Genomic DNA, 27,855 nt, shown 5'->3' on the forward strand with positions numbered 1-27,855 from the left:
TGAGGCTAAAAATCAGCATACTTACCAGTCGATGACGTCTAATACATGGACATGAAGGAGCTAATGCTAGTTAGCCCAAGCATAGTTTTATTAAAACATTTTTAAGTGATGTATTCTATAATATTTGGATGGTTAGTATAGAAACAAATACTTGGACAAGGTAAAGGTTACACGTGTGCTTTAGTGGTCGTATTTTCAAACAGTTTGTTTCACTTTTCTAAGAATAAAGCATTTAAAGATGAGGAATAGCCAATCAAACTGTGTCTAACACGAGTTTGCCTGGAGCCTGCTTGAGTGTAAAGCTCCCCAAATAGAGAGAATGAGAGAGAGAGTGGCTATCATTATTCTACATTTTGGTCAGCCTGGGTTCATGTTTACTTCCTGTCAGCTGATGTCATTCACAAACCCTGTAACGAGGAAACCGCAGCAGAAAATAAACAGAGACACATTGGGAATGTTTACGTTCGTAACTCTGAAATGCTCTAAACTGTGACCGTAAATAATACATTTAGATAAAGACATTCTCCTCGCCTTAAAATACTGCTTTACTACTGTAGGTACTAGGTTTTTATTGCCCGATATGAGACCCCGACTTGAAGAGGGGCCCTGCACATAAAAAATGTGTTCAAAGTAAGAAAATCACGTTACCACACAGCATGACTGGGGCTGTACACGATGCATGGAAACGAGGAGATGGGGGGTTGAAAGGGCCCCACAGCTCAGTTTTTGGCACGAGGATCCTGGTGGCATTACTTCATTTTTGTGTGGTTTCAAACTATATCATGACGGTTTTTTTTAACTGAACGGGGGATTTGAGCAGTTGTAATTGCACACTGCCTCTGGACTGCAACTTTATTGGGCACAATGTTCTCGCAGGAAACAGATGCACCGTTGGGAGGGAGGACGTAACAAAAGCGTGGCACAGATTATTTGATATGCAAGATTTACGGTTAAAATAGAGCTACAGATTTGAGATTTCTGCAAGACTTTTACTGGTGGCAGGTGTTCCTTAATGCTTTTCGCTTGGGCTAACTTCATTTGATCTACACGCTCACTTTTCTTTTTCCATCTTTGATGCCAGGTAACAGCAGGTCATTTTTAAACATTCTACTAATGCATTAAATAAATCCAAAGTATGGAGGAACCACATCTTCCCCTGAATAATAAAGAATTTAAATAAGTATCCCATGCGTTTCACAGCTGTGTGTTATTTCTGATCATTCACAGTGTCACCTCTCTTTCTCTTTGGTTAGCATGAGGTCTATGGGGGGGAAAAAAACATCTGACCTGACAAAGCCAAAACAATGACGCTGCCAAAATGTGGCCGTGTTGTGTTTGTGTGTTCCCACCCTCAATAACGAGGCGGGGGAACGGCAAACAAAGCAGCGGCGCGAGGGCACAGAGGGGATGTTAAAACAGCCCACTTAACAAATTAGCAATTCTTCCCTGTGTGAGTGGATGTTTACCACAAAGTGCTCCTTCCAAGCTCAGATCATTCAAACGTTCAGTCCACATACAGTTACAGGTCGGTCTGATGAGGTTCGTCATTTAGTCTTAATTTGCCTTTAAGATCAGTTATAAAACAGAAAGTTATTCAGTATGATAGGCCAGCATGTTGACAGTTTTTATTACTGCCCTCGCAACATTTTCTAAGTGAACATCTGCTGTTGTTCAGAGCAAAATCTCAGCATACATGTGCTGCCCCCTTGTGGTCCAAAAGGTAGAACCAAGAAGTAAAACAGTATAATTTGGATGTTTTATATCCCTCAAAAGGCCTGCATAGGAAATCGGAAACACGTTGCAATTACAAAACATATTGAATGACCTACTAGTGCAGGAACACTAGTGTCCCTTTAATAACACAATACCAAACGTACAGCAGTTAATGAGCAATAAAAATAGTCTGTAAATCCTCTCACTGACATATAAAGACAACGCTGACAAACACGGCTTCAGATTCAGAGAAAATGGCACGTGAAAGATTCTTCCTATTGTCTGAATCAGGAACTAAACTGCATACGGTCATAATCTGGTTAAACAACCATTGCCTGGTTGAAGTCTACATGGATCTATATGTCTATATGACTGTTAAACAAATAACACTGGTCTAAAATAGCACTTGGAATCAAGAAAACCACAAGGTCTGAGCAAAATGCGTTTCTCATTTAATTTCCGGCAGGATTTTTTGTATTAATTTGCAGCTTTGGAATGACAACGACCCAAAGAAGAGACATCAAACAAGAGCTGTAAGTACAAAGTGTGATATTATTGTCCATGTGACAGAAAACAGACACTCCTTCACAGCATCATCAAATGTACATACAGTAGGTGGTTGTAAGTCCAGCAGCCTTATCCCCCCCCCCCCTCAGAGTCTGTGATACCGGCTGTTCTGTCGCACTGAATCTTCAGATTAAAAACAAATGTCAGACTCCAGTTCTGTACATTCAAAGGCCAATCCTGACTGGTTTGGCAGGAGACACCAGTCAAGAAGGGTAAAGGGCAATAAACTGATGGTTGGCCGAAAATGTCACTGCCTCCCCATTTGACTGGGTCTCGTCAGTCCCTTGAAATGTCGCAGCTTTCCTGCACCGGTGATATCAAAACTGTAGTCTGTGGTGACGTAGGGCATCTCTCCTTCAATGCCCGGCTAAAACGGAGACAAAAAGGTACCGTAAGAAATGATAAAAATATGCGAGGAAAATAATTTAAGTGTATTGTGTTATGAAAGCATAGAGCCGTCTTCTGACCTGTGACGTGAGGATGCAGGAAGGCAGCAATATCGCCCCCAAGAGGAGACAATTGACCTTACGAAGGATGGAGGGATCTACAGGCGTCAGCAATAAGTACAGACCTCGCGCCATGTCGATACCCCGAAGCACACCTGGAATACATCCATGTGTCAATACGCTGAATTTGGACATTTCAATCCAGGAAATGCATATAATAATAACAAGAACACACATTTTTACACATACAGTTATGTCAATACAATGAGGAAGTAGTCAACATACATTCATTTGAGCATTCATACAAAAAGGCCAGACAGGATGCTTACCAAAGCCCACACATGGGCAGATGGGAGCCTGCGACAGCAGAACTGGGCCTCCCCTGCTTGTGACTTTCTCCTCCAGGCAACAAAGTCCCACCAGGCTGGCGTTGGCAGCATAAAACATGTGACTGGGAACCACTTCACAATGGATCACACCTAAAGCCACGGCTGTGTGGGGCACCTAAAGGCCAGAGGGAGAATGTGTGGGTACTTATTGTAGCTGATTTTTTAAAAAAAAATAAGCTTTTCAAAAGAGCCTCCCCTGCTTTCAGTATTAAGCTCAGCTAATCTGTTACCCGCTGCATATTTCAGACATCCTCCATCTTCTAATTCCCAAAATATAGAGTATGTGATTCAACATTACTTGTTGTTAATGTCCACCAAGGTCTCCCCATTTTCCTCAAACGATGAGATTTTTTTTGTTGCCGTTTTCATTCCTCCTGCTCCAAATTTACAAAATGCACGACAGGAATGTTTTTGCTTTATCGTCTGGTTTTTCTTGTGTTGCAAATGGGCCACAACATATTGTCTGTGATGCCCGTCAATAGATGATCCTCGAATCTGATTCAAGACCACGACCGCAGCATCACGACTCTCATGTACCTGGTATGGGGTGAGGCTGTGTAGAGGTCTGATTGGTCCGGGGTCAGGAGACTGCAGCTGGCTCAGGTAGGCCAGTAATGACAGCTCTCTGTGCTCATTAGTGCGCTGGTGTTTCCTGTCGAATACAATGCACCCTTAGAAAAGGATGGAATGACAGCGTTTACGTTCCGACACAGGCTGATCGCGGCGCACTTACGCTGTTCCTTGACACCCCACTCCTTCAAACTCTGATTGTACGATGAGGTGAGTGTAACCTCCGGGGGGGCTCTGGCTCTCCGTGAGCTCGGCCAGCGCGGTCTGGGCAGGCGGGTGCGTCTGGCAGCCGTGTGCCGTCCTCAGGAACTCCGGCGTGAGGGCGGGACACTGGGTGATGCCGCTATGTCCGAGCTGGACCACATGCGAGACCGGGAAGAAGCGGATCATGTCCACGAGCAGCTGAAACCCAAAACCTGTAGACAGCCGCCAAAAAAAAAAAAAGAGAGCACATGTTGACATACTGTTCGCAGTGAGTATATTTCAAGCTCTTCATATTCTGACAGCGGGTGGCCGGAGCTGACCTTTGACCCAGCCCATGGTGTTGATGATGACGGGAGTCTCTCTGCTCTGGGGGCGTCGACGCCACAAGGATTTCAGGGATTCCAGGTAGCGGTCTAAGTCCGTCTCGCATGACGAATGACCGTAGTAGATCATGTGATCTGGTGTGTACTGATGTGTGAAAGGAGGCCCTGAAAAAGAACGCAGCTTAAGTTCACTTATCCCACATGGGGGGAAAAAAAACACATCAGCTCGGCATTAAAAAAAAAAATAGTGCAACAAATAGTGCCACTCCCATGAAACCGTGTGGTGCATTATCCTCCCATAAGCATACAAGGTGTTAATAAATGAGCTGGGTGGTGGAAGCCAGATTACGTGTGAATCAGCGTATATCCCAACGTGTTGAACTATTCATAACACACACAACAACACATAACACGCTTATTAACACCTAATAAAAAAAATGCTGCGAACCATGTGTGTTTAATTTAGACCATTTCACGTTCTGAACGTGTCCCGGTTTAATTGCTGTTACCAGTGTACGTGTGAATGACATCAACCGACAGGAAATAAAGCTGGAAGTCTGTTGCTCACAATCCACAGCATGTTGAAGACTTTAGGACAACGAGAGGATGAAAACGTACCCAGAAGCGGTTCTCTGACAGTCGACAAAGACAGGCAACCAGCGGGGGTGAACTCCGTTTGACCTAGGTCACCTTCCAGATAATCTACGCCAGCAGTGCTACATATACACACACACACACACACACACACACACACACACACACACACACACACACACACACACACACACACACACACACACACAGTGTTTTAAATCAAACAATATGCAACACCATCTACCATATGAATATATTACAAAGCATCAGTCTACATATTAAAAGAAGAACTTACTGATTTAGTAAATTATTGATGAGGGTGCGGATGAATGTTGACTTGCCCACATTCCTGGTTCCACAAACCAGGATGACGGCACAACCATCCATGTCCCCTATTGTGTGACAGACATGAGCTCAAAAATGTGGTTTGTACAGCCATTATCAGACAAGAAAAACATAACATGGCCGTCTTCATCCATCTGTTGAAGTTCACAAGCTTACTGATGTGAGGCAAAGTGAGTTTTCTGTTCTCTCAAAGGCCACATCAGTGATGGATTTAATTTAATCGTTATTTTTTGGAGAGACGACAGGAAACGGTTCATGGTTGGTGCCTTAACTCCCGAGGCATGAAACTGCCTCATTAGTTTTAGAATTTAACAATATCAGATACTAAATTCTGCTGCCTAGTCTGACCGCAACCAAGCATCAATTGACAAGATGTCAAATTGGGACTCTTTTAATTTTTAATTATTCAAATGTGTTCAGAGAAATGTATCACAGTGATCATTCTTAACCTTGACCTTTTTGCCCCACAGGGCGAGTTGCATGTCTAGAAGGAACTCACCTCTGCAGGCGCCGATCACCATGTTAAGAGCATCCCTGTAGCTCTTTGACATTTTCAGGCCGTCTATGGCTGTACCCAGGGGAATCATCCCCAAACCATTGAGAGGAGTGTCAAGAACAGCGGACATGAGTTCACCCTGCAATGTGAAGGAAACGTTGTTTAGCCATGTGCGAGACTCACTTTTCAAAATTACCTAAACATTCACATTTATATACATGGATTCTGTTTATGTTTGCGTCATCTCCTGATTCCAGCCGGCAGAAGATTTAACGTACAAATATAATTTATCGACTCACTATCGGGGGGCTGAACAATTCACTGAGATTTGTGAAGCTCGACAGAAAGCGCGTCAGAGGCGTCTCCATGGGCTCCAGTAGGATGATGGATGAGTTTGACGTAACCCTTGTGAGCAACTTCTTCCGTGATGCTGTTAAACACACATTCAAAAGGCGGTTTAAAGACAGAAACATATGTTTCATAGTATTGTGTCACCAAATAACTCAAAAATAAATACACAATAATTACACGATTCATTATAACCTCGCCGAATAGCATGCTTATGCGTTTTACCTGACGACAGATACTTTCGGAAGATGGGTGAAGCCTCCGTTTTGTCATCTCGGGTTTGATCAGAGCTCGCCAGAGCTCTAATGGTCAGCGGACAATGTGAGGCTGGGGAGAAGAGTGGATACGTCTGCTGGCCTTCCTCAATGGTGAACCCCATCACTTCCACTCGACCGTACAGACAGGTCAAAAGGCACTTCCCGCGGAAACACAGCGTCTGCGGGAGAGAAATTATAATGTTCAGTCAAATAAATGGATAAAAAGAAAATCGTAATTGTTGCGAGATCTTCACCAAAATATCCCGAAGCCTACCTGATCCTTCTGCATGACAAGCACCACATGGTTTTGCTTATCAGCTCTCTCTGCGCAGTAATGGAGGGACTCTCCCTCCAGTCTTCCTGGCTTTATATCTTCCACGTGACCTGAGCTCTCCACACCGTTCCCATGAATGGACAGGGAGTACTCCTTCCAGTCCTGCGAGTCATTCGACTCGTCGTCCATTGTAAACACAGAACTTCCATTAGCCTGCGTGGGCGGTTTCTTTACTCCAGACTGAGGGGTGTTTTTCTTGGAAACAGAGACAGGCTTTGCCTTACTCTTCAATCTCTTGACAGCGGGCTTTTTCTTCACAGACACCTGATGCTCCTTCGCGATTCTGGCCATGACGGGACTCGAGATGAGCTCCGAGGAAACGATGGGAGGCCGGGACCGTTTGCCCCTCACATCCTTCCACTTCTGAGATTTAGCTTGGCCCTTAACCTGTGTCTGTTTAATCACCTTCATGATCTACAAATCAACAATCATTCATGTGGGTGCTGATGGGAAACAAAAAGGGGGGAGCCTGCGAAGAGACAGGCAAAAAAAGGTCTTAAAAGGTCTTTTACTTAATAATACATTTTATATCAATAACACCTATCATACAAGATATGTGCTTTAAAATAATAAAACATTTTAGAAGCACCCAGTTCTTCACATGAAAATAGACATTGAATGAACCATAAAACATGATATAACTAACGGAACATAAACTCGGTAAATTGAAGATTTAAAAAAAAAAAAAAAATGTAGGAAAAAACAAATAAATAAAATGCTTATGTTGGAAAATAAAACACACTGAATGATAATAATTAAAATTGTTTACATACATAGACTCAAGTAAAATAAAATCAAGTGAAATACAAAATGTTAGTACAGAATAAGCAGTAAAGGATAACCTGAAGAGAGAACTTGTAAGCTTTCCTTTTAAAATATTTAGAAATAAAAATAGGTATTTATGTTCTAAAATAAAACTAACAAATACCATCATATGAATACTGTGCTACAAGTAAAATTCCTGCATTAAAAAAAATATTAATATATATTACTATAAATTACACGTTATATTATGACGTTGATGGCTCAATTCAAATACTTTATATCTACTGCTGAGTAATTTGTAAATATACCTACGTGGATCAATAATGTTATGTTAGTGTATCAAATACATTATAATTTATTTGGCCAGATTTTGAAGTATTCATCTATAAAGTACATAGTAAAGTAATTAAATGTAGTGCTGGGGGATCTGAATCATCGTGGAGTATAAAAGTATAAAATATAAGTACCTCTAAATCTACTCAAGTACAGTGTTTGAGTAAATGTACCTCATATGGACAGTTACTTTCCGATACTCGTCTTTAAAAAAAAACAAAACAAAAAAACATACAAGCTATAGCTACCTGGATTTTATGCAGCAATGAGATAGCAGCTGGAAGCTAAGCTAACCATGCTAAACGTAAAACGAGCTAGCTACACCGTTATATTCCTTATAATGTAACGATGCAAGTTTAACAACACGTGAGGTTGAGCAACAATTAAATACATATAAGCATGCAGACGTACACGCATACTCTGCGAGGAGGAATCACCTGTCTGACAACAATGCGTTTTAAACTTGACGTGAAGTTACCTGACAGCTAGACTCACTGCTAGCTAACGTCGTTGCGTTCAGATGGAGGAAAACTTACCCCCGCTTGTGAAGTAACCGACGCAGAGGTGTGGAGACGTCAGTTATTCGCGTTATTAGACGGATAACGGTTATTACGGGTTAACGTGAAGCCGAGGAGCTGGCTAAGGCAGTGCTAACAGGCTAGCTTACATGTGTGAGCCACAAAACAGACGCCGCCGCGTCTAGATGGTCGACTATAGTTTAACCCGGAGTTTTATTATTTACGTTTATGTTGTTCAGCAAAAACTATCACACCTTTTTCAGCGCAATCACACACAAGTTAAATTAAAAATAATAATAATAATAATGCAGCTACAAATGACAACCATGTGTGTGAGTATTTTATTGTTACGTGCACGGAGATGTTTAATAATGGACAACAATAATTTCTCCCGGAGTTCTATTGCGTCACATCCGCTTCCCTTGCAGTTTTAGGGGCCTACAAGAAACGAAAACAAGGTGCATGTAGCGGCTTTGCTCCGTTATCAACGTATTTACAGTAGATTCTGGGTAGGTAACGAAGATATTAGAGATAAATAATCCCTTTTCATCGATACAGCAGATGCAAGCGTCAGAATGCAGCTATCGGGTACGTGCCATGCTAAGGGATCGTCTTAAAATATGTGCGAGGAAATAAACGTCGGGGTGCGTAACTTAGAAAGCTAGGGGCTTGCAATCATTTAATTCAATAATTCAACTAAAAGAGCAGTCTAGGGAGATATATGCACACCAGAAATCCTTTAATAATAAGTATATTTAATGTAGCCGTCACTGACAGAAATATAATTCAGTTAGCTTAATTTGGGAGTGATAAAAAATATAATTATTTAAAAAATATAATGCATTAGGTGTGCTGTTTTATGTTTTGAATTATTTGCAGCGTCATAGATGTGAAATTATTCCAATTATAATTATTGTTACTTCACATACGCATACATACTGTGTGTATATATATATATATATATATATATATATATATATATATATATATATATATATTAAACTACATCCTGTCTAACTTTCTCTTATATTTGGACATGTACGTAGATGCAAAAGTACTGATTATGTTCTTGTTTAATCTGACCATCCGTCCAAAACCCAAAGATATTCTTTATCTCATAAGACAAATAAAAGCTGCGATGTTAAAACCAGCATCTTGACTTAAGAGATTTTAGAAAGATAATTCATTACTATTGTTATTGTCCTGTTATATCTGTTGATTGACTCATCGATTAATCCTCAATCGTTTCAGCTCTAAGAGGATAGACATACAGCTGCAACAAGGAAACTAACAGAGGTAAGCAGACATAACATACATCTATGTAATACACAGGCAAGTAGGTGAAATATTATATAGATATATAATATAGATGTATTTATATATGCTAAGTGACGTTGTATTGATAATGTCCTTGCAGCAGCAGACTACAGGGAAACCGGAAGGATGCCTGCAGGAGAGAGCAGCCATGCACAGCGTGTCCTGTCCTCCTTGAACCAGCAGAGGGCAGTAGGGAGGTTTTGTGATGCTGTGTTAAACGTAGGAGGCGGGTTGGTCTATTTGGCTCATCGCAACATCCTGGCATGCTTCAGCGAACTGTTCCAACAGTCCAACATGCCCACCGCGCCGTGCATGGAGTTCTGCCTGCAGGAGTGCCCCAACGACGGCCTGGAGCTGCTCCTGAACTTCGTCTACACCGGAGAGCTGAAGCTGGACCCCGGCAACCTGGAGAAGGTGCAGCATGCGGCGGCCAGCCTGTGCGTACCAGAGGCCCTCACGCTCTGTCAGCAGTTCAAGGACACGTCTGTGAACCCTGGGCCCGTCAAGCGCAAAAGAGGCAGGCCTAGAAAGTCTACATCCGACGCAACGCATGATTGTTCAGTCAAAGAGGAGAACTCGCTTACGGTCAAAAAGGATGAGTCCGGCTTCGATACTGCCACAGCCAACTGTAGCACGGCCGTCACCAGCACCACCACCACTCGCTCTGGTCGCGTAGTGAAGGGCCCCAGGCGACTGGTGACTGATGAGAGCCCCGCCACTGATTTTACAGCCCCTGAAAAAGTCAGCAATAAGGCTCCACTTACTCCAACGGAGACAGAAAGCGGCGATGTTGTCGTGGAGAACCGAAACCCAGATCAGCCCACTGGTGAAGCTGAGGTAGAAAACATAGCTGTTACAGTGAAGTGGACATTTGCTACCGCAAGTAATAATGATTATTTATTATTGTGACACTTGTCTTGTGATGTTTGCAGATAACCGACCTGCAGATTGACATAAACGATAACGATGTCAGCCGGGTAATGGAGGAAGCAGAAGAGGAAGAAGAAGAAGACGTGGGGGATTTTGAGGGGATCACTGACGACACAGATGAGGAGTACGTGCCCGTCGAAGAGAGCAGCTCATTGGCCCCGTCCACGGCAACGGCACGGAGACGCAAAGCCCAGAGTAAAATGGACAAAAAGGAGAATGGCGAGGCTTTGGAAGAAGACTCCAAGAAGGACTCTGTGCAGTGTCCCACCTGTGACAAATCTTTCAAGAGCAAATACTACCTCAAAGTCCACAACAGGTATGCGACTTCAGGATTCTTACTTTAAAGAGAAAACTGCAGAGTAGCACCCTAATGTTTCGTTTGCCGTAGGCGGCACACGGGGGAGAGGCCCTTCGGTTGCCTCAAATGTGGGAAGAGGTACTTCAGGAAGGAGAACCTTCTGCTACACGAGAGCAGAGGCTGCGCTAAAGTACAGGTGAGTGTCTCCACAGCTGTTTTTAAATATCACGTACACCTAGAAAGCGTAACAATCGGTGTTCTAATTCCAGATTTACACCTGCGCGATGTGCTCCTCAACGTTCAACAGGAAAGAAGAGCTCCGTTTGCACATCGTGTCCCACACAGGAAATATGCCCCACAAGGTACAGCCTAATAAACACTGAACAAATATAGAGGCATCATTATTCAAACCGTCTTCATCGACACGCCGTCATGTTTTCCCCTCCAGTGTTCAACATGTCCTGAACAGTTTATGCACAAGAAGAACTTGACAGTCCACATGATGAAGGCCCATGGTTATCCCAAACCACACGCAGTGAGTTTTCAATGAGACAAATAAAAAATACAAACTAATAATAATAATAATTGAACAGAGTAAACAATAAAAATAATTTAAAATAAGTACAAATAATTATAATATAATAATACAATTAAATAAGTAAATAAATTAGTCAATAGTGATTTTATGGTTTGAATTGTGTTGCAAATGTTTCATACAGTTGCCCTCATATTTCCACTAAAAGTCACATTTAAATCAAAGTTGTGAGTCTGTTGTTAAAACGATGTGTTACGTTTTTTAGTGTCCCCAGTGCCCCAAAACCTTCTTAACTCGGACGGAGCTGAGCGTGCACGAAGCAGCCAAGCACCGAGGCGAGAAGCCGTTTGTGTGCGAGGAGTGCGGCCACCGAGCCTCCAGTCGGAACGGCCTGCAGATGCACATTAAAGCCATTCACAGGTACCAGCACATGTGATCTTGTCTGGGAGGACCAGAGAAGAAAACCACGTAAATGTGGAGGTCAGTTTTTATTTCTTCATAAAGAACCGTGTTTGTTTTTGGTTTGCAGAAATGAGCGCCCTTTCGTGTGTAACTCATGTGGCCATGCATTCTCCCAGAAGAACAACCTTAACATGCATCTGCGTATACACAGCGGCGAGAGGCCCTACCAATGTCATCTCTGTGGCAAAACCTTCAGGACGCAAGGTAACCGCCGTCCTCCCCAGTCCGCTGCCGTCTTCATCGCTGTGAAAACAACTGTGGCAGCTAGACCAGATCGCAGGTTTTCACAGGGACGGAGGCGAATATTTTAGCCCGAGTTCTGCAACATGATGCAGATTTATTAGATTAAGTTTAGGATGATTTATGCTAACGTATATCAGTATCTCCGTTTCCATTGTGAATAAACATCCATCCATCCGCCTCGGAAACGGAAAACAATCTCCAGAGCTCGTCTTTGAATCATCATTTTTAAATTTTCTTCAAATATGCATCACAAACAAATACAGCCAAAACTTTTGATGGTGCCAATTTGCATAAAAGTCCATACAAATAAGGATCACTGAATCCAATCCTTTCTGTTTCCATCCCCCACTGCATTATGGGAATTATAGTCGTTCAAAATATAGAGCACGATTGTCCTACAAATACAAGAAAGATTGAGATCAGCGAGGAAGTCCATCATCATTATTTTTAGTTTTGTATTGCAGTCGTTATAGCACATAACTGAGAGAACGTCACAAAGATGGGGGAGGGGCCAGTCAGACTGAAACACCTTCAGATTAGATAAATAGATAAATGATGGAACCCTTTATGTTTATTGGATTAACCATTCGTCTTTTCCATCCCAGGCAGTCTAGATAAACACCACCGGACACACACCGGAGAGCGTCCTTTCAGCTGTGATGTTTGCGAGCAGCGCTTCACGGAGAAAGGCGCCCTCGTCCGCCACAAGGCCAGCAAACACGAGGAGGGCCGCCCCCACTGTTGTCACATATGTGGCAAAACCTTCAAAGGTCAGAACCCACCATGTCAACACACACAGTGAGCATAGAGCGAAGGACTCACTGATGGGATTCTCCTCTTTTTAACTTCCTAAGCGAGGGAGCAGCTTCGCGTCCACCTGCGTCGCCACAAGGGCATGAGGAAGTTCGAGTGCATCGACTGCGGCTACAAGTTCACTCGACAGGTAGGCTCACTCGTGATTATTCACACCGTTGGTCAATCTATCTGTTCTGGATCATAAACAGAAAAGCAACGAGTCTCTCTGTGAACCTCCTCTTCCAGGCACACTTGCGACGCCACATTAAAATCCACAAACGCACCGAGAACTACAATCCCCGGCAGAGGAAACTACGGAACGTGATCGTGCCGGATGGGGACGGAAGTCCTGGCGACAACGAAGCGACAAAGGAAGTGGAAGAAGACTCGCTGATCGCAGAGGAGGCCGACTACGTCCCGGAGACCGCCGACGTGCCGGAGTCCGTGAACCCAGAGCCCGACTCGGGGACGGGCCTCACCTCGAGTTGCATCGTGAGGGTGGTGATAGGGTCGAGCGGCGTGGTGATGGAGGAGGTGGTGTCCAACCAGAACCCGGGACACGTGGAGCCGGGGGAGAGTTTCTCTGTGCCCGAAGTCTTGCAGCAAACGCAGCTGGTCACCGAGGCGTACGAGTCCCCCATGGACATGGAGGGCATGGTTGAGGACATATCGGAGACGAAGACCTGAGAGACGGGCGACGCAACAGAGACTGTGCAACTCACTGAACGATGAAGCACCTTAATGAGACGTTAAGACTTCTGGCCTTACAGATCCAAAGATGCGACGTTGTCAGCTACTGTCGAGGTTCTAGCCACGCAAGAGAAGAGCCAGCAATCATCACTCTTATAGTGGTTAACTGTAAATGAACTGCATGTGTGTGAAGGATGCATGAATGTGAAGTCATGGTTTAGTTTTATCAATGTTTTTTTTTGTTTTTTTTACAGCAGTTGTGCAGACTCAGACGTCTGTCTGTTAAATGTAAGGCTACTAATAATGCTGGTTAGCTTAGCTTAGCACAAAGACTGGACTTGGTTACATTTTATGTCTCTCCCATAACCCTCTTGAAATTGGCGATTCTTTTATTATTATTTTTTACATCCATGATTTTGTACGGATTTTTATTATTTATTATGCCCTCATCCACACACTGATGGCACTTTAGGTCACTAAAATGGAGGTTTTGGAAAACAACTTGCAGATTTTTATGTGGCTAAAATGAAGCAACTCCAGCTCCTCGTCCGTCCACGAGTCAAATATCGATTATCGAGCAGCTTGGGCTGTATAATGGAAGGATGTTACACGGCGCCGGTTCAGTTTCCAGTCTTTGTGCTAAGCTATATAGATGATATATCTCAAACTTTTGGTCAAATCTAAAAGCTTTAAAAGTGCTATTCATATGAACACTCGGCCGCTGCGGTCAGTTGCTTATGAGAGATGTATTAGCGACCTGCTAACTGCTAATTGTGAATCCTGCCTGCAGTTTAATTTATGGCAACCACACTGAAATTATACAAACACAGTTTAGAGGTTAAGAATGAACTGTATTTACAAAACTCATTCAACATCACAAACCTTTATGAAAACAAACAAAACAAAGATGCATAAACGGTACCATCAACACATTAAAGCTAGAATACAAGGTAACAAATTGAGATTCCTTTGCACTTCCAGTTACTGGTAACCCGTCACCATAATCTACCAAGGGATACTTTACTTGTTGCAGCTGATAGAGAGGGGGGGGGGGGAGGGGGGGGGATCTTAAGCAACCACAGCACAAAGATATCCTTAAATAAACACACGACACATAAAAACATCCGTGAATATGATTCTTTAATTACAGCCACCCGAGCGGAGCTGAGCGAGCGGGCAGTGAAAGCACACGGGGCATTTTTATCATAAAAGTACCGGTGCGAAGTACCGGTGCGGTTCCCGTCCGGTTCCGCATTTTTATTATAAAAGTAGGTCCGGTTCCACTTCACAACCATATTAACAAAAACACAACATTAATGAAACCACAACGGGGAAACGGAGGACACGAGGGAATTCCAACCCTGCTCTGGACTATGTAGAGTAGTTTGGATCAGAAACAATCTCACGCAGTCACCAACCTGATTCTATAGCATAAAACCAATAATATTAGTGTAGCCTCATCTTTTTCTGCAACTGTGTAGAAATACTGGGTTCAAACGGAATGAGGAAAGCTATGAATGAATCGTTGAAGCCCTGCTGTTGTAGTGCTAGATATCCATTGTGATTATCATCATATATTTGGAATGTAAACTGATTATTGCCGTTTCTGAACAAATATTTGACTCTAGTTCTGCTACAGGTTGTAAAAAGTACTCTTTTGATTTAGAGTTGTACTCCTGGAACATTTACTCATGATTGACAGTTTAAGAAGAAAGGATCCAAATCATTGTGGCAGAACATTACCCACAATGCAACTCAACCGCTTTGTCGGAGATTTCTTGTATGTTTGGTCTACAGAGGTAAGTCCACTAACCCACAATTGCTTTTTCAATTTGCAAACAAGTACTCTTCAACTCTAACAGATGCCCAACTTTTCACATAACTTTGATTTGTATAATTTATCTGTGTTAGTAAAACCCCCGATCCACAGTAATTCACTGCTAACACAAAGACCTCCATACACATCTTCTGCCCAACTACTGCACTTATGGTTCTCACCAAACATAGTTAGTTTGTGGGGTTTTACAAGAGAAAAGACCTCCAGGATGAACCAACTCTCTCTTATTTGATGACAACTATTTTGTCACTTTTAATGTGAGCAAACAAGTAGAACACTATGAATGCCTCCCAAGACAAACTGTCCAAAAGTGGGCAATGCTATCTGCATATTTAAGGGTGCTATTGGGAGCATATCTACTGCCTCTTAACCGCTCAACATTGGGACGGCTGAGCCGTTGGTTTGCAGCTAATGGCGCAAACGGCACAAACAGTGCAAACTAGAGCCAAAAGTGCCGACAGGATGAGCACCGTTAACCTGCTGGGAACCAAAAGGGCGGGTGCTACGCCTCTGCAACGACGCTGTTCCTCGGCTGTATGAGTTCAGTGCAGAGCGGCGGCTATGAGCCACCCAGTGGGGCACGCTTGGATTACAACACACACTGGGATAGTGACATCGTCTGAATGATCTGAATTCTGTATATTGCATCTCTAAATCATCCCGTCTCCACCCCCTTTTGAAGGCCAGCGTTTCACTCGGTGAGTGTAGCTGTTAGGAGCAACTATGTGGTCAGACAGCACATCCTGAAAACTAGTTCTAATTGAGCATAACCTGACCCTGAGGACTAACTGTTTGGTTTATTTTCATTCAGGACCGTCTCCCACTGGTCAGACCAAACAGGGCTAAGAAACACCAGGCTTTTTTTGTAATTCATCCCAGTCTGCTAGTGAAGAGGAACACACTGCAAAATGTACCAGGGGGTTTCCCCGTCTCAGATCAGTGTGCTGGGTTCACGTCCTGATTCTGGTTCTGGTTGAGATTATTGTTGAGATTGTGGAGCGCTTGGTGACGGTGGTGCCGGTGCAACTGGATGGAGTTCAACTCGGGTATGTCGACGGGTTCGAATCCGCTGGACACCAGGGGCATGAACTGGCGGAATATGCTGACGCTGCCGTGCCAGAAGGTCGGCTGAGGTAGTCGTCCAGCAAGAGTCCACGAGCGGGTGGTCGGGTCGAACGCCTCCACCACGTCGGACAGCTCAAAAGTATTGTCGTAACCACCGGAGACATATAATTTACCACCCAGGGCTGCCACACTGCCTCCGACGTGTACCTGGATAAAAGAAACCAGTTCAAGAACATTACAAACGTAAAGGGTAAGACTCTACTGCATTTAGTAAGTAAATATAGGTGAATACATATTTAGGGATGCTACATAACAAGAAATGTAGTAGTTGACACTAATACCGTAAATTAAATGAATGATCCACCTCAAGTTTCTAACCAAAAAGGACGTTTTAATGATTAAATGAGTGCCAAGTGCACTACTACATGAGAAAAGAGAAAAGGTCAAATAAATTCATTTACTGTAGCAACTGATTGGACATTAAAGGACCATTACTAAGCTTAATAACTACCGGTATTAACTATTGATTTATTTAGCTATATTATGGACTCATCTGATAATCATTTGCCGCCTCGTGTCAGTTTTGGGGCTTCATGTCATATTTTAAGAGGCAGTAATCGAACACATTTCCTGTCAACAAAGTTTAAAATGAATCCTCCTGAAGTTGAAAAAGGCCACATTCATTCATCCATCACTTTTACTGTATTATGAGAAGTTAAATCCACTAATTAACTGACTGTGTCAGTTGATATTTTTCTGGTTTTATGATTATCTTTGGACTAATTGCAGTGCTGCTGACACCTCTACTCAAACGATAAAAGATGAAAAGAGAATGCTAATGAAGCACGTTGGCAATGAAGTGTCAGATGTAAAATACAAACCTGGGTCATCGGACTAATTTTGTCCCACTCGTTCTTTTGAGGATTATAGACATCAACCTCGGCTGAGTCATCCCTACAAATAGAAACACATAAAAAAGTCAAGCCGCTGCCAAAACATTTAAAATGTATTCATGCAAACCTCACTGACAATGTATTATGAACATCTTATTTCTGGACTTTAAAATAAGCACTCATATCCCTAACACTGGTATTTACAATTGCTATCTTTTGGTCTTTTTTCTCCTCACCTGATGAAGTAGATGAGGCTTTTGAGGGTCACAGTTTTAGGTGTGAAGGACCACGGGGGCAGCTGACCACAGCTGACCACGGCCCAGCGGTTGGTGTCTGCATCATAACTCTGGATGGTCATGGTGTCCTCCCCAGTCAGAGAGCCAATGGCGTACAGGCGTCCGCTGCACGTGGTGGTGGAGCAGTTGTCCATGGCGTGCAGCATGGGCGGCAGGGCCTCCCAGCAGTCCAGAGCGTGATCGTAACGCTCGGTGCTGTCCGACGCCACCACGTAGAGCTGACCTCTGAGCACGCAAGAGCTGTGGTACTCGCGTGCCTTCAGCATGGGCGCCGCCTCCGTCCACTCGTTGACGCTAGACTTGTAGCGCCACACGCCGTCGTAGAGGCGAGAGCCGTCAGAGCCACCTGGAGGACACAGACGTGCTGGTTAATATGCATCCTGTTGTTGCTGTAAATAATGATGTACCGCAAAGCAAAACAGCAGAAACATTGCAATCCTCCAGGTCATAAGACTTTATTACAATTCTGCATCTACCTTCACCAGGGTTAATGCAAACTTTTTGAAATAAATGAAATTATTTTTCAGAATTTTATTTGACACAGAATTAATCAACATTGCGGTTGAACTATATATTAAATTAATCACAATATAAATATTATAAAGAGGGTATAAGAATCATATTGAAATTGAAGACATTTCATGAATACAAAAACTTTTTAAGACTCTTTTAAAAAAAAAAAACGGAATATAATAACCAAGTATTTGATTTATACTTCTTCTACTTTAAAATTAACTATATCAAAGGTTGTAAAAATAAAATCTAAATCTACCTGTTGACATTATGTAATCATATGCTGCTGTTATTTCTGCCATCGAGGGACTAAGCTAAGCCTGCTATATTTGTTTACTTGCAGGGGACACAACGTCTGAAACACGATGATGGTGATGATGATGACGATGACAACACCACGGCTGTCCTGGCAGCACACCATGTCCTGCCTGACTTTGCCTTGTTCACACAGAAAGTCACCAGCCAAAAGAGCCTGCAGTTTATTTATAAAGGTACACACCCGGACGGCCATTTCATAAGGTGATGAAGCAGGAATGGAAATCTACTGACTGGAGCGTACACACTTCGGTGAATCTAATATACACAGCAACTGTAACTACGGCACACTGTCTGTGGCTTGTCCTTCAGTAGGCGGGACACCAGATTAAGTTTGACTTCAAGACGGAGTACACTATCCTCTGCATATTATCTGTATGCGTGTTGAATATTTAAAATGTGAAGAAAAGTGTTTTTGAATAACTTACCTGTGACATACATGTCGTTTCCGAGGGCAGCTATGCTGTATCCTCCCCCAAGGTGGTCGGGGAACTCAGCCAGGTAGCGCCACTGTCCGGTCTGGGGGTTGTAACAGTCCACTGTGACCAGCTCATCACAGTCCTGGTCGCAGCCGCCCACCACCACCAGGATTTCCGCCAGCCCCGTGGACGGCCGCGGCCGCATTCGGTGGCAGGGCCTGTCGTGGCGGTCGTACTCGCAGGACTGGAAGCTACGCGCTTCGTTCACCATGCGGAGGCAGGTGGGCGACAGGTAGACGAGCGGGTCGCTCTCCACATGGGCCAGCAGGAAGAACCTCCTGACGAAGGGGAGTCGGACCTGCTGGAGGAGCTCAGGCCAGTAGTGCAGTCTCCGCTGGAGGTCAGTCTTCACCCAACGCACTGCTATTTGATAAGCTGCCTCCTCCTTGTCCACGCAAAGCTCATCATCGGACACAATCTCAAGGAGGCGCTTCCATGGCAACCGCTCAAAATCTTTCACTTTAGCCAGCTCCATTATGTTTTTGAGGACAAATCGGCGAGCGCTTGTCGCCAGCTCTCGACAAGCGTAGGCCTCTGCAAAGTCCTGGATCTCTAAGCAGTTGGAGACCTCCAGCCGCTGCTCCAGAAACGCACAGCAGGCCTCTTTGACGGAGGGGAACTGAAACAGGTCTGCCGTCTTCAGCAGGACGTCCACATTGTCCTGCGTGACCGTGACCCGTCCCGTGTAGCAGAAGTCAACCAGCAGACCCAAAAGCTCGGCTGACACCTCGTGTAGAACGACCCGGTCCATTACACTCTCCTTTAAAGTTCCTGCAAACATGGCCCGGAAGTAGGTGCTGGCAGCGGCCAACACCGTGCGGTGGCAGTGGAACTCGCGGCCCTCGGCACACAGAGTCACGTCGAAAAACTTTCGTTCGGCACGGAGTTCGTGGATTCCCCTCAGCAGGTTGAAGGCATGGGCCGTGTCGAAAAAGGGCAGGGTGGATGGTTGTGTCTGCAAGACCGGCTTCTCCATCTCTCCTCTCTCTGGGTGTCTGGGTTTCCAGTGGTTGTGATTAGAACGACGTCTTCGTCTAAAACAGATACACACCAGAAACAACCATCAATCAAACGCAACACATTGCATTTTTGATTCCATTCAATATTGTTTAATGTGGTGATTATTTTGTTGATCAATCAAGCAATTGTTTAGTCTATAAAATGTCAACGATCTGATACCCACACAAAAACACCCATCCCTGTTAAAGCCCATAAGTTTTAAGTGATCAACAGTGCAAAACCCAAATGTATTCACATTTATAATGACTTAGAAAAGAAGGAAATTCTCACAATTGAGGAGCAAGAAAACTTGGATTTTTGGCTTTGTTTTTTAAAATCATTCCTCAATACAGAGTGGTCTAGAATGGAAGGATGTCATTTAAAAAAAAAATCAGTTAGAAAGCAAGAACAAAGGAAAAACCACGCCAGGAAAAGACTCATTGAGATTAAAAATCTCTTTTACAAGAGTGTCCTGGCCAAGATACCAGATGAAATGCCTAAAAGCAAACATTTTCCACCAGTTGATTTCACTAATCAGTAGTACTTTACTGTAAACAAACATGCAAATAATGTAACATCTGAATTTCTTTAAATACGCAAACCCTAAAAACTGGTCTGTCTCCTACCTGATGAGCCCCTCCAGGCACGTTTGGTACAACACTATACGACAGCTCAGCTCAGCGTGACTCTGGTGAATCTGAGCTCCAGCTTCTTACCGCGTTTAAGATACAGAGCTTGCTTGTGCTCAGGGGCTATAAATACACCAGCTGTGTCCATTTCCAGGCAAAGGTGGGAGGGAGAGTAGGGGGTTTTAGGGAGAACACCTAACAGACCGTGGGCCGACTCTGTGGGGAGAGTATAAACCCCCCACTGGTATGTGTCTGTGGTCAGCCGGCCTAAAGTAAGTGGTCTTTGAGAGAGAAGCCAGTTGAGCCTGGACCTCCTCACCACCTTCAGCACAGCAGCAGACCAAAACACAGAGCTTCCTGTCGTCATATTCTGCAGTCATGCTACCAATGCAGACGGCCCGGGGGTGAAAAACAATGCTCTTCATCAACATGAGGCTTTTAGAACTGTTGCTGTCATCAATGTTAAAACTATATATAGACAAACACACCTCTTAGCCAAATTGTCAACCATCGTTGGTTCAAGCGTCTTCTGTGGGAGGATTAGCTGCTTTTCTGTTGGATTATTCTTTCGCTTGAAAACCGCATATCTTCGGATTTTAGGCTGAAGACGTTTGATGTCACCTTGGACTGTGGGATTTTGATAATGTGACGTGTTATGGAGTAAAAATGTGTATGAGGGTTAGACGTGGTTAGGCAAAAGAGGCAATTTAGGTATCACTTTAATGAACTGTCTGCAATTGTGACATTCACTAGTTTTCTGACATTTTTATAGACAAAATCATAAATCAAGGATATAATTGAACATTAATCGCTAATAAAATTGCACATGAGTCCTGGTCAAAACTGTTGAAATCAGTGACATATTTACTGTTGACTACAATATTTAATGTACTAGGATTGCCCTTAAGGAATAACTCACTTTGATGCATTTGTCATTTTGACAGAATGTTTTTTTTCTTTTGTTTTTTTGAAAAGACTGCTTTAATCCTAGATATATCTGTATATCTGATTTTGAATTAATGTGGATTACATCTTAATTATTCCCAAACAACCATGAACACACTTTAAAAGACAAGTTGCTGTTTACTGAGGAGGGACCTGCATTAAAGGGGTGCCTAGGATTCTTGCCAATATTTGGAGATAATCATTCCTTCTCAAAATACACAGGTATCTCCTTACAAAGATTTGTTTAAAGGTTGTTATAAAGCCCCCCGCTCCTCTGGCCAAAGGACTTAACACAAATTCCACACAAGGGTTCAACAATGCAGGAGTGAACATACTGTAGCTCTGTGAGGGATCAAACTGCCCTCCTGAAGGACAGACAGGACCTCACAACCCAGACCTGCACTGAAAAAACAGCTTCTGTTTCAATTATTTTAGTCACTTGCATAGGTTAAAAATAATGTCCTTCACGGCTATCCAGTGTTAAAATTACAAACTAGTGTTGTCACAATACCAAATTTGTTACTTCGATATGATAACCTGCCTAAATATCTCATCTGATATTGAAACGGTACCTCGGCAAGAATCAAAACATCAGAAAAAATAGAATAATTGATGACAGCAACATGGAACTTAAAATGTGTCTGTGTGTATTTGAAAATGTAAAAATGCAGTGATTTCAAAATGAACATGGTATGCAGTAATCTGACGTCCCCTATACTTGATTTGATGTGATATCTTTCATACTTAACTTCACATTTGCAACCAAATATCACATTACACAGCGGGTGAAAAGACTTTCTGTTGGTAAAACAGCGCCCCTGCCTGTGCATCAGTAACAGTTCAGGTGGAGTGTGGTACTGCAGAGAAAGGCACTTTGATGTCTTTATCGACACTTTTTAGCGGTTTTATCTTTGACTGCACAAAATAACAATGAGCAAAGTCAAAATGTACTCCATCAGTGTGTTTGCCAACCAGATCCAAGAGTAGCAGACATGTATGCTCTCAAATGAAGGGGGAGAACGGAAGGTGAGAGGGAGGGAAATAGTATAGGTGTGGAAACACTCACTGCTTTAAGTGACAAGTACAGAGTGACCAGTGTAACCGCCGGCACCCTTTCATTGCTTACTATTACAGTATTGGACTGTCTGCCTCTGCAGCTGAACTCATGAACTGCAGTCTCTGTATATTCAGGACAAAAACACTCAGAGAGGTACAATGCTGTTAGTCACTCAGAAGACGTAAATACTCTTTGGCAAAACTAGATGGGAGGGTTGATGAGAGGCTACTGCCTATTCCTGTTCAGGGCAGTGTATCTGAAGACAGGCAAATAAACGGAACTACTGTAAATAGAAACTCTGACTAAATGAACCTAATGAATCAGAGTTAAAACATCCAGGAACAAGACCAAGAGTCTAGGGCCAGGCTGGCAACTTTGAGCTAAATGCTAGCCTGATTAGCAAGAGGCTAATATGCTCATGATGACATGGTGAGCAGGCAAAAATATTTACCATCGTTGCCATCTGAGTTGAGTTAGCATTGGCTAAGTAGCACCAAACAACACGAGCTGAGACTGACGGGACTGTCATTACTTTTATACTAGTCATCAGGTATTTGCTCATAAACCAAAAGTATTGTACGAACAATATTTTTACCTGGTGATGGCGCTAGAGGCAAACCCGAGTGATTAATAAAGTTATTACAAACACTCCTGATAGGGACATAATTGTATGAAGCCCATTTCGTGGCAAGCTATACAAAAGTTGTTGAGATATTTCACAAAAAACGCAAAAGGTCAACATCATGGACGCACAAGAAGTATAACGGGACTGGCCTGGACTAACCCACAGATTTAGAGTAAAAATACAAAGGTCAAAAATCATCCTGTCAAAGCCATTTCTGAACACTTCAATTTGAGAAAAAAAGTTCCCTTGATATATTCAGTGAAATGTACAACTTGCCAAAGATGAATAAAAACTGTTATCCAAGAGTCCAAGTATTCAGCAAGTAATAAATGTTTATTTAGGAGTTTTTTTGCATGTGAACATGGTAAACGAAAAACAGCCTCACATTACATGAAGGTGTTTATAGTGAGTTCTTCTTGGTTTAAAGGCCAACGTTGCCCCTTACTGGTGCAAGCGTGCAATTACCACCAAAGACAATTAACATACTGGTTATAACACTACTTTGCATTTTTTGTCATCTCATTATCAGTTATCATAACAGTAAAATAGCTCTACTGTGAACAGAATTACCTTGACTATTCATATGCATTATCTTAGTTTGCAAATGTTGAGACTAGGCTGCTTGTAATATACATGATAAGAGAATTAGAAAAGAGATGCATAACCTGGAGGGCTCCGATTCCAATGGATCATAGCACCTAGTGGGCTAACACCCACACTAAGACAGCTGCTCTCACTGCCGTCGCTCCAGGCTCCTGGGGCCAACGAAGCCGTCACAGTGGAGTGACATAAACTCCCCAGTTCTCCACAGCTGAGCCTGTCCTGGCCATAAAAAGGCAACCGCACTCATATCATCCCCCACTGAGGAGGGCCGGCACGAGGCTACTGGCTGCAACAAGGCCTTGTTCAGACATGGCATTTACATGTGTCCTGGACCATCCGATCACAAGTGGACAGCTCTAAGCCGCCAGTTCACACATGGCATTACAATGCCTATTCACACGAGTCTCGAGTAGACTTGGGACAATATGAACATTTCATGTCACGATTATCCTGGCCAAAATCATTTAGATTTACGATATTATCCAGATAATCATCAAAAAAGGATTAAAACGCTTAAAATGCATGTAAAACATACTGGAATCACTTTTTGTCAGGAAACAAATATTTGTATTGCATCACAGATAAAACGCATCTTTTTTTGTGAAGATTCCAAAGGACAAGTAAAGAATAAAAGAAAGGAAATTCAACGTAATCAATTTATTGTAAATGTTTTTTTATCCCGATCTGCTTGAAAGTCCCATTTATCGTTGCGTCCCTAGTCTCATGTAACCACTTCTGACATGATCTAATTTTCTCGCTGTACATGCAAATGAACACGGAGCCTACATCATTTTGTTTGCATAGACCAAATTTGTTACCAATAGTAATATCCTACATATTTGTGAATTTGAATACATTAAACATAACATAAAAACATATAAGGCAAACATTTTAGCTCCACTTTTCCAACTAAATCCAAGAAAATTCTGCCAACATGACAATTCATCAGTAATATAGTATAGATGTATAGTATCCCAAGAAGATGCCGTTTATTGTAACTATAACTATCCGAGTGGTGCATTTTGCATGACGAGTACTTGAAGTACTTCTATTTTTGTACTTTCATGAATACGTTGGTTTTACAATGTTGCTCTATATACTTCAACTGTTGCAGGAGTTTTGACCTCTTCAAACCTTTTCTCTTCTCCTTGCACATTGGAAGTAGGTGAAGTTGTGCTTCTACATGGCTTTTTCTTGCAATGTAAAATGAATTACTGTTGTACTGCTACTTTTATTTAAGTAAAATATGCAATCTCTACTTCTTCCACTATTGTGCCTGGATGAAGAATACTTGAAGTCGGTGAACTCCCATCAGGTCAGGCAGTCATTTTCATGACTTGGCTTACAGCCTGGCTACGGCAAGTGAACAAAGCAACACATTATTCATTAATCTTATATTTGGAAAGCAGGGCAGCGTAGCTTTTAGCTCGTTTCATATTATAAAACCACGGTGGATCATTCCAAATACCAATCAACATGCTCCTTCATCTGCCACAGCATTCCTCTAATTCCTGCTCCCGTAACAAGAGCTACAGTCAGAAGTTGGTGGAAGAAGTATTCAGTATTAGCAATACCACACAGTGTACAAATACTCTGTTACAAGTAAAGTCCTGTATTCAAACTCTCACTTAAGTAATAGCACAAAAGTATTAGCATTTAAATTTAATTAAAGTAATAAGAGTTACATTTCAGAATAACTGAAATTATAATAACTGATGCATTAATGAGTTTTTGGCCTACATCATTTTAATGTTGCAGCTGATGCAGGCGGGGCTTATTTTAATTACTTTATGTACTGCCGACACATTTTAATTTTTAATACACAGAATGAATTAACTTTATATTCACAATATAAAACTAAAGCTAAAAGTACAATACCAGCCTCCAAATTGTGTGTAGTAAGAAATATAATGAAAGTACTCGAGTCAAAAAAGTACACGTAACTCAGAAGTATATTTAGTACAAAAGTATGTTCTGCCAGTGATTATTTGCATCGGCGCAGTCGTACAACGGTGAGGCCTCAGTCTGAGAAAATTAAATAAAAGAGTCTCCTATCAAAAGTCACGTATATTATTCAAATGTAGTAGCTAATGCGGGATCCGTATCTCGGATAGATGAGGCCCGGAGCCGCACGCTTCAAATACCGTTAAGTGTCACTGAAAAGCTACTTAGCATGTTTAGCTACTTCTGTGCGGCTAGCTAATCAACTTTCCGCATAACGTCTCGACTCAATTTCAAAAACACTCGCGTTGGTATCATTTGATGAATGTTTATGAACGCGTGTAGCGTAACGTTTCACAGCAAATACAACTATGAAAGCACCAACATGGCACCGCATTTCACCGACGAAACAACGTTTATAACTCATGTTTACAAGAAGCTCGTAACGTCATATTTTCCTATCGGACCTAAATGTACGTACTGTCAATCCTTCCTCCGCTCGGGAAGGAAAGAATAACCACAAACAAACGTGCCAACTCAGTTTCTCTGAACTTACCAGGACTTGTTTTCAGCCGGTGTTGATGATTTCAAAGAGTACAACGAGTTAACGCCGTATAAGTCGTGCTGTCTGATGCTGCGGATCTCTCCGGCCTCCTCTGCGCCATGATACCCTCCACTGGAATGAACGTTGCCTTCAGGGTACCTCGGAACTATCACACTTCACACGCACACAGGCCACCACTCATGTTATCATATTATTCATATCACATCTTCTCATATTATGCAATTAATCTCATTTCCGTATTTATCCAGTATATGAGCCTGGTTGTGCAACACTTTATTCTGAAAACTTCCTTCATGTCAGCAGTTTCAATGAATTTACCATAATTATCACAACACGGGCGCACTATAGTATTACAGGTGATTGGATGAACCATCAGTCAATCAAGGTCTTACTGAAGCGAGGCAGGAGGAGAGCAGAAAACATGTTTGCGTCAAGAAAAGCTTTCAGAGTCGTTCTTTGCTCTCCTTTCACTGAATAAATAATCTCCAGTTCTACAGTACACAAACTTGAAGCCAGACGAGAAGGATTTTTTTGGGTGATATGTGATCCTGCGATTCTCGCATGATCTTGTGACATTGCGAGAATCCAGCCATCGAAACCAAGAAACGGGGAAAGAAAGGTTTTGCTAGGAATGTGTAAAACAAAAGTGCACCAGTACCACATGTTCTAAATAGAACAAAAACTAGTTCTTTCAGGTGAAGTTAATTTCTTGATGCACTCATATTGAGTGTATATAAAGTATATAAAACAAGAGTAATTCATACACGTCTTGATTGTGGTCTTAGTGATTGACATCAAATCATCAGTATAGGGCTGAATGCATACAACAATTAAAAGAATGGATGAGCAGCCCACCTCTTTCCCTGCTTTAGTGAGTCCTTTAAGAGTGTGTTCATCCACCAGACTTCCTTTGAAGTTCAGATACTTCACCTTCCTGCAAAACAGAGAATCCACAGATGGATGGATTAACCAACTGTGGTACGACAGATCAACCACAATAACTGTGGTGGATTAACTTCATATCCCCCATCACCATATCTCTATTATTTCCTGCTAATTCCCAACACATACTATATGTCCTACATACTTGATCTTTTTAATCTTTAACCTTGAGAAGGAAACCAAACATTTTAATTGTGATTTTGTACTTATTTTTTATTCATATTTATATCACTCATTAGATAGCCAGGGCTGCTGTCATGTAGCGTTTCTTTTTTCTTTTTTTTTTAAACCACCACTTCGATTGGAATAGATTGTTGGGTGATGCATTTTATATTATTCTCATTTAATTGAAATCCTGCTCATTTGATACAGCGATTGAAAATCAGTTTTTGATTAAAAGGAATGCGTTTGAAAATACACTCTTAAATTAATTAGTTAATTTTAATGTGAAGAGACAAATCTCTATACCCACAACTGCTATTCTAAATGCTTGTGTACTTATTTGGGTACTACTGACAACAACATAACTTTGTTGCTTACAGGAAAACCTAATTATTCATTTCACACATGTGCTCATTTATTGTTATATTTGTAACGAATACACGAGTGTGGAATCACTGTGGTTAAAAAACACCTCCCTGCTCTCAAGGCTAATTGTTAATTAATTGATAGGAAACTA

At 42.4% G+C, this 27,855-nt stretch overlaps 3 protein-coding genes across 6 annotated transcripts; 1 reads left to right on the top strand and 2 right to left on the bottom strand.

Annotated features, from left to right (window-relative positions):
* Window positions 1-1,634: 1,634 nt before the first annotated feature.
* Window positions 1,635-8,376, bottom strand: nol9 (nucleolar protein 9). 2 transcript variants are annotated; one of them, XM_084014874.1, is made up of 13 exons: window positions 8,221-8,376; window positions 6,527-7,055; window positions 6,221-6,431; window positions 5,947-6,077; window positions 5,651-5,786; window positions 5,102-5,198; window positions 4,831-4,928; window positions 4,210-4,377; window positions 3,849-4,101; window positions 3,653-3,767; window positions 3,056-3,230; window positions 2,748-2,881; window positions 1,636-2,647 (listed from the first exon to the last, which is right to left on the bottom strand). In XM_084014874.1, exons 2-13 carry the CDS (start codon window positions 6,995-6,997, stop codon window positions 2,528-2,530), a joined length of 2,109 nt encoding a protein of 702 aa, XP_083871000.1. In that variant the 5' UTR covers window positions 6,998-7,055; window positions 8,221-8,376; the 3' UTR covers window positions 1,636-2,527. The 2 variants fall into 2 exon arrangements, with proteins under 2 accessions (XP_083871001.1, XP_083871000.1); XM_084014875.1 differs by lacking the exon at window positions 8,221-8,376 and having other exon boundaries at window positions 1,635-2,647.
* Window positions 8,377-8,624: 248 nt separating this feature from the next.
* Window positions 8,625-14,616, top strand: zbtb48 (zinc finger and BTB domain containing 48). Of its 2 annotated transcripts, none has more exons than XM_084016484.1 (12): window positions 8,625-8,711; window positions 9,454-9,498; window positions 9,620-10,356; window positions 10,452-10,765; window positions 10,838-10,943; window positions 11,017-11,109; window positions 11,196-11,282; window positions 11,548-11,702; window positions 11,812-11,948; window positions 12,593-12,757; window positions 12,842-12,930; window positions 13,029-14,616. In XM_084016484.1, the coding sequence occupies exons 3-12, from the start codon at window positions 9,646-9,648 to the stop codon at window positions 13,467-13,469; spliced, it is 2,298 nt and encodes a 765-aa protein (XP_083872610.1). In that variant the 5' UTR covers window positions 8,625-8,711; window positions 9,454-9,498; window positions 9,620-9,645; the 3' UTR covers window positions 13,470-14,616. The 2 variants fall into 2 exon arrangements, with proteins under 2 accessions (XP_083872610.1, XP_083872611.1); XM_084016485.1 differs by having other exon boundaries at window positions 8,650-8,790.
* Window positions 14,303-26,361, bottom strand: klhl21 (kelch-like family member 21). 2 transcript variants are annotated; one of them, XM_084016488.1, is made up of 5 exons: window positions 26,226-26,361; window positions 18,820-19,904; window positions 17,504-17,909; window positions 17,256-17,328; window positions 14,303-16,581 (listed from the first exon to the last, which is right to left on the bottom strand). In XM_084016488.1, exons 2-5 carry the CDS (start codon window positions 19,844-19,846, stop codon window positions 16,246-16,248), a joined length of 1,842 nt encoding a protein of 613 aa, XP_083872614.1. In that variant the 5' UTR covers window positions 19,847-19,904; window positions 26,226-26,361; the 3' UTR covers window positions 14,303-16,245. The 2 variants fall into 2 exon arrangements, with proteins under 2 accessions (XP_083872614.1, XP_083872613.1); XM_084016487.1 differs by lacking the exon at window positions 26,226-26,361 and adding an exon at window positions 20,496-20,576.
* Between the last annotated feature and the right edge of the window lie 1,494 nt (window positions 26,362-27,855).

Source organism: Eutrigla gurnardus, assembly GCF_963514095.1.
Source record: "Eutrigla gurnardus genome assembly, chromosome: 8".
NCBI classification, from domain to species: Eukaryota; Metazoa; Chordata; class Actinopteri; order Perciformes; family Triglidae; genus Eutrigla; species Eutrigla gurnardus.

What these genes read in the sequence shown, in the direction of transcription:
- zbtb48 (XM_084016484.1), top strand. Translation starts at nt 9,646, where the DNA reads ATGCCTGCAGGAGAGAGCAGCCATGCACAGCGTGTCCTGTCCTCCTTG. An exon ending in GAGGCTGCGCTAAAGTACAG is followed by an intron (nt 10,944 to 11,016) that starts GTGAGTGTCTCC and finishes TTCTAATTCCAG; the next exon opens with ATTTACACCTGCGCGATGTG. An exon ending in GTTATCCCAAACCACACGCA is followed by an intron (nt 11,283 to 11,547) that starts GTGAGTTTTCAA and finishes TACGTTTTTTAG; the next exon opens with TGTCCCCAGTGCCCCAAAAC.
- klhl21 (XM_084016488.1), bottom strand. Translation starts at nt 19,846, where the DNA reads ATGGAGAAGCCGGTCTTGCAGACACAACCATCCACCCTGCCCTTTTTC. An exon ending in AGCCTCATCTACTTCATCAG is followed by an intron (nt 17,329 to 17,503) that starts GTGAGGAGAAAA and finishes TTCTATTTGTAG; the next exon opens with GGATGACTCAGCCGAGGTTG. An exon ending in AAATTAGTCCGATGACCCAG is followed by an intron (nt 16,582 to 17,255) that starts GTTTGTATTTTA and finishes TCTTTTATCCAG; the next exon opens with GTACACGTCGGAGGCAGTGT.
- nol9 (XM_084014875.1), bottom strand. Translation starts at nt 6,997, where the DNA reads ATGAAGGTGATTAAACAGACACAGGTTAAGGGCCAAGCTAAATCTCAG. An exon ending in GGTGATCGGCGCCTGCAGAG is followed by an intron (nt 5,199 to 5,650) that starts GTGAGTTCCTTC and finishes GTCACACAATAG; the next exon opens with GGGACATGGATGGTTGTGCC. An exon ending in CCTGCATCCTCACGTCACAG is followed by an intron (nt 2,648 to 2,747) that starts GTCAGAAGACGG and finishes TCTCCGTTTTAG; the next exon opens with CCGGGCATTGAAGGAGAGAT.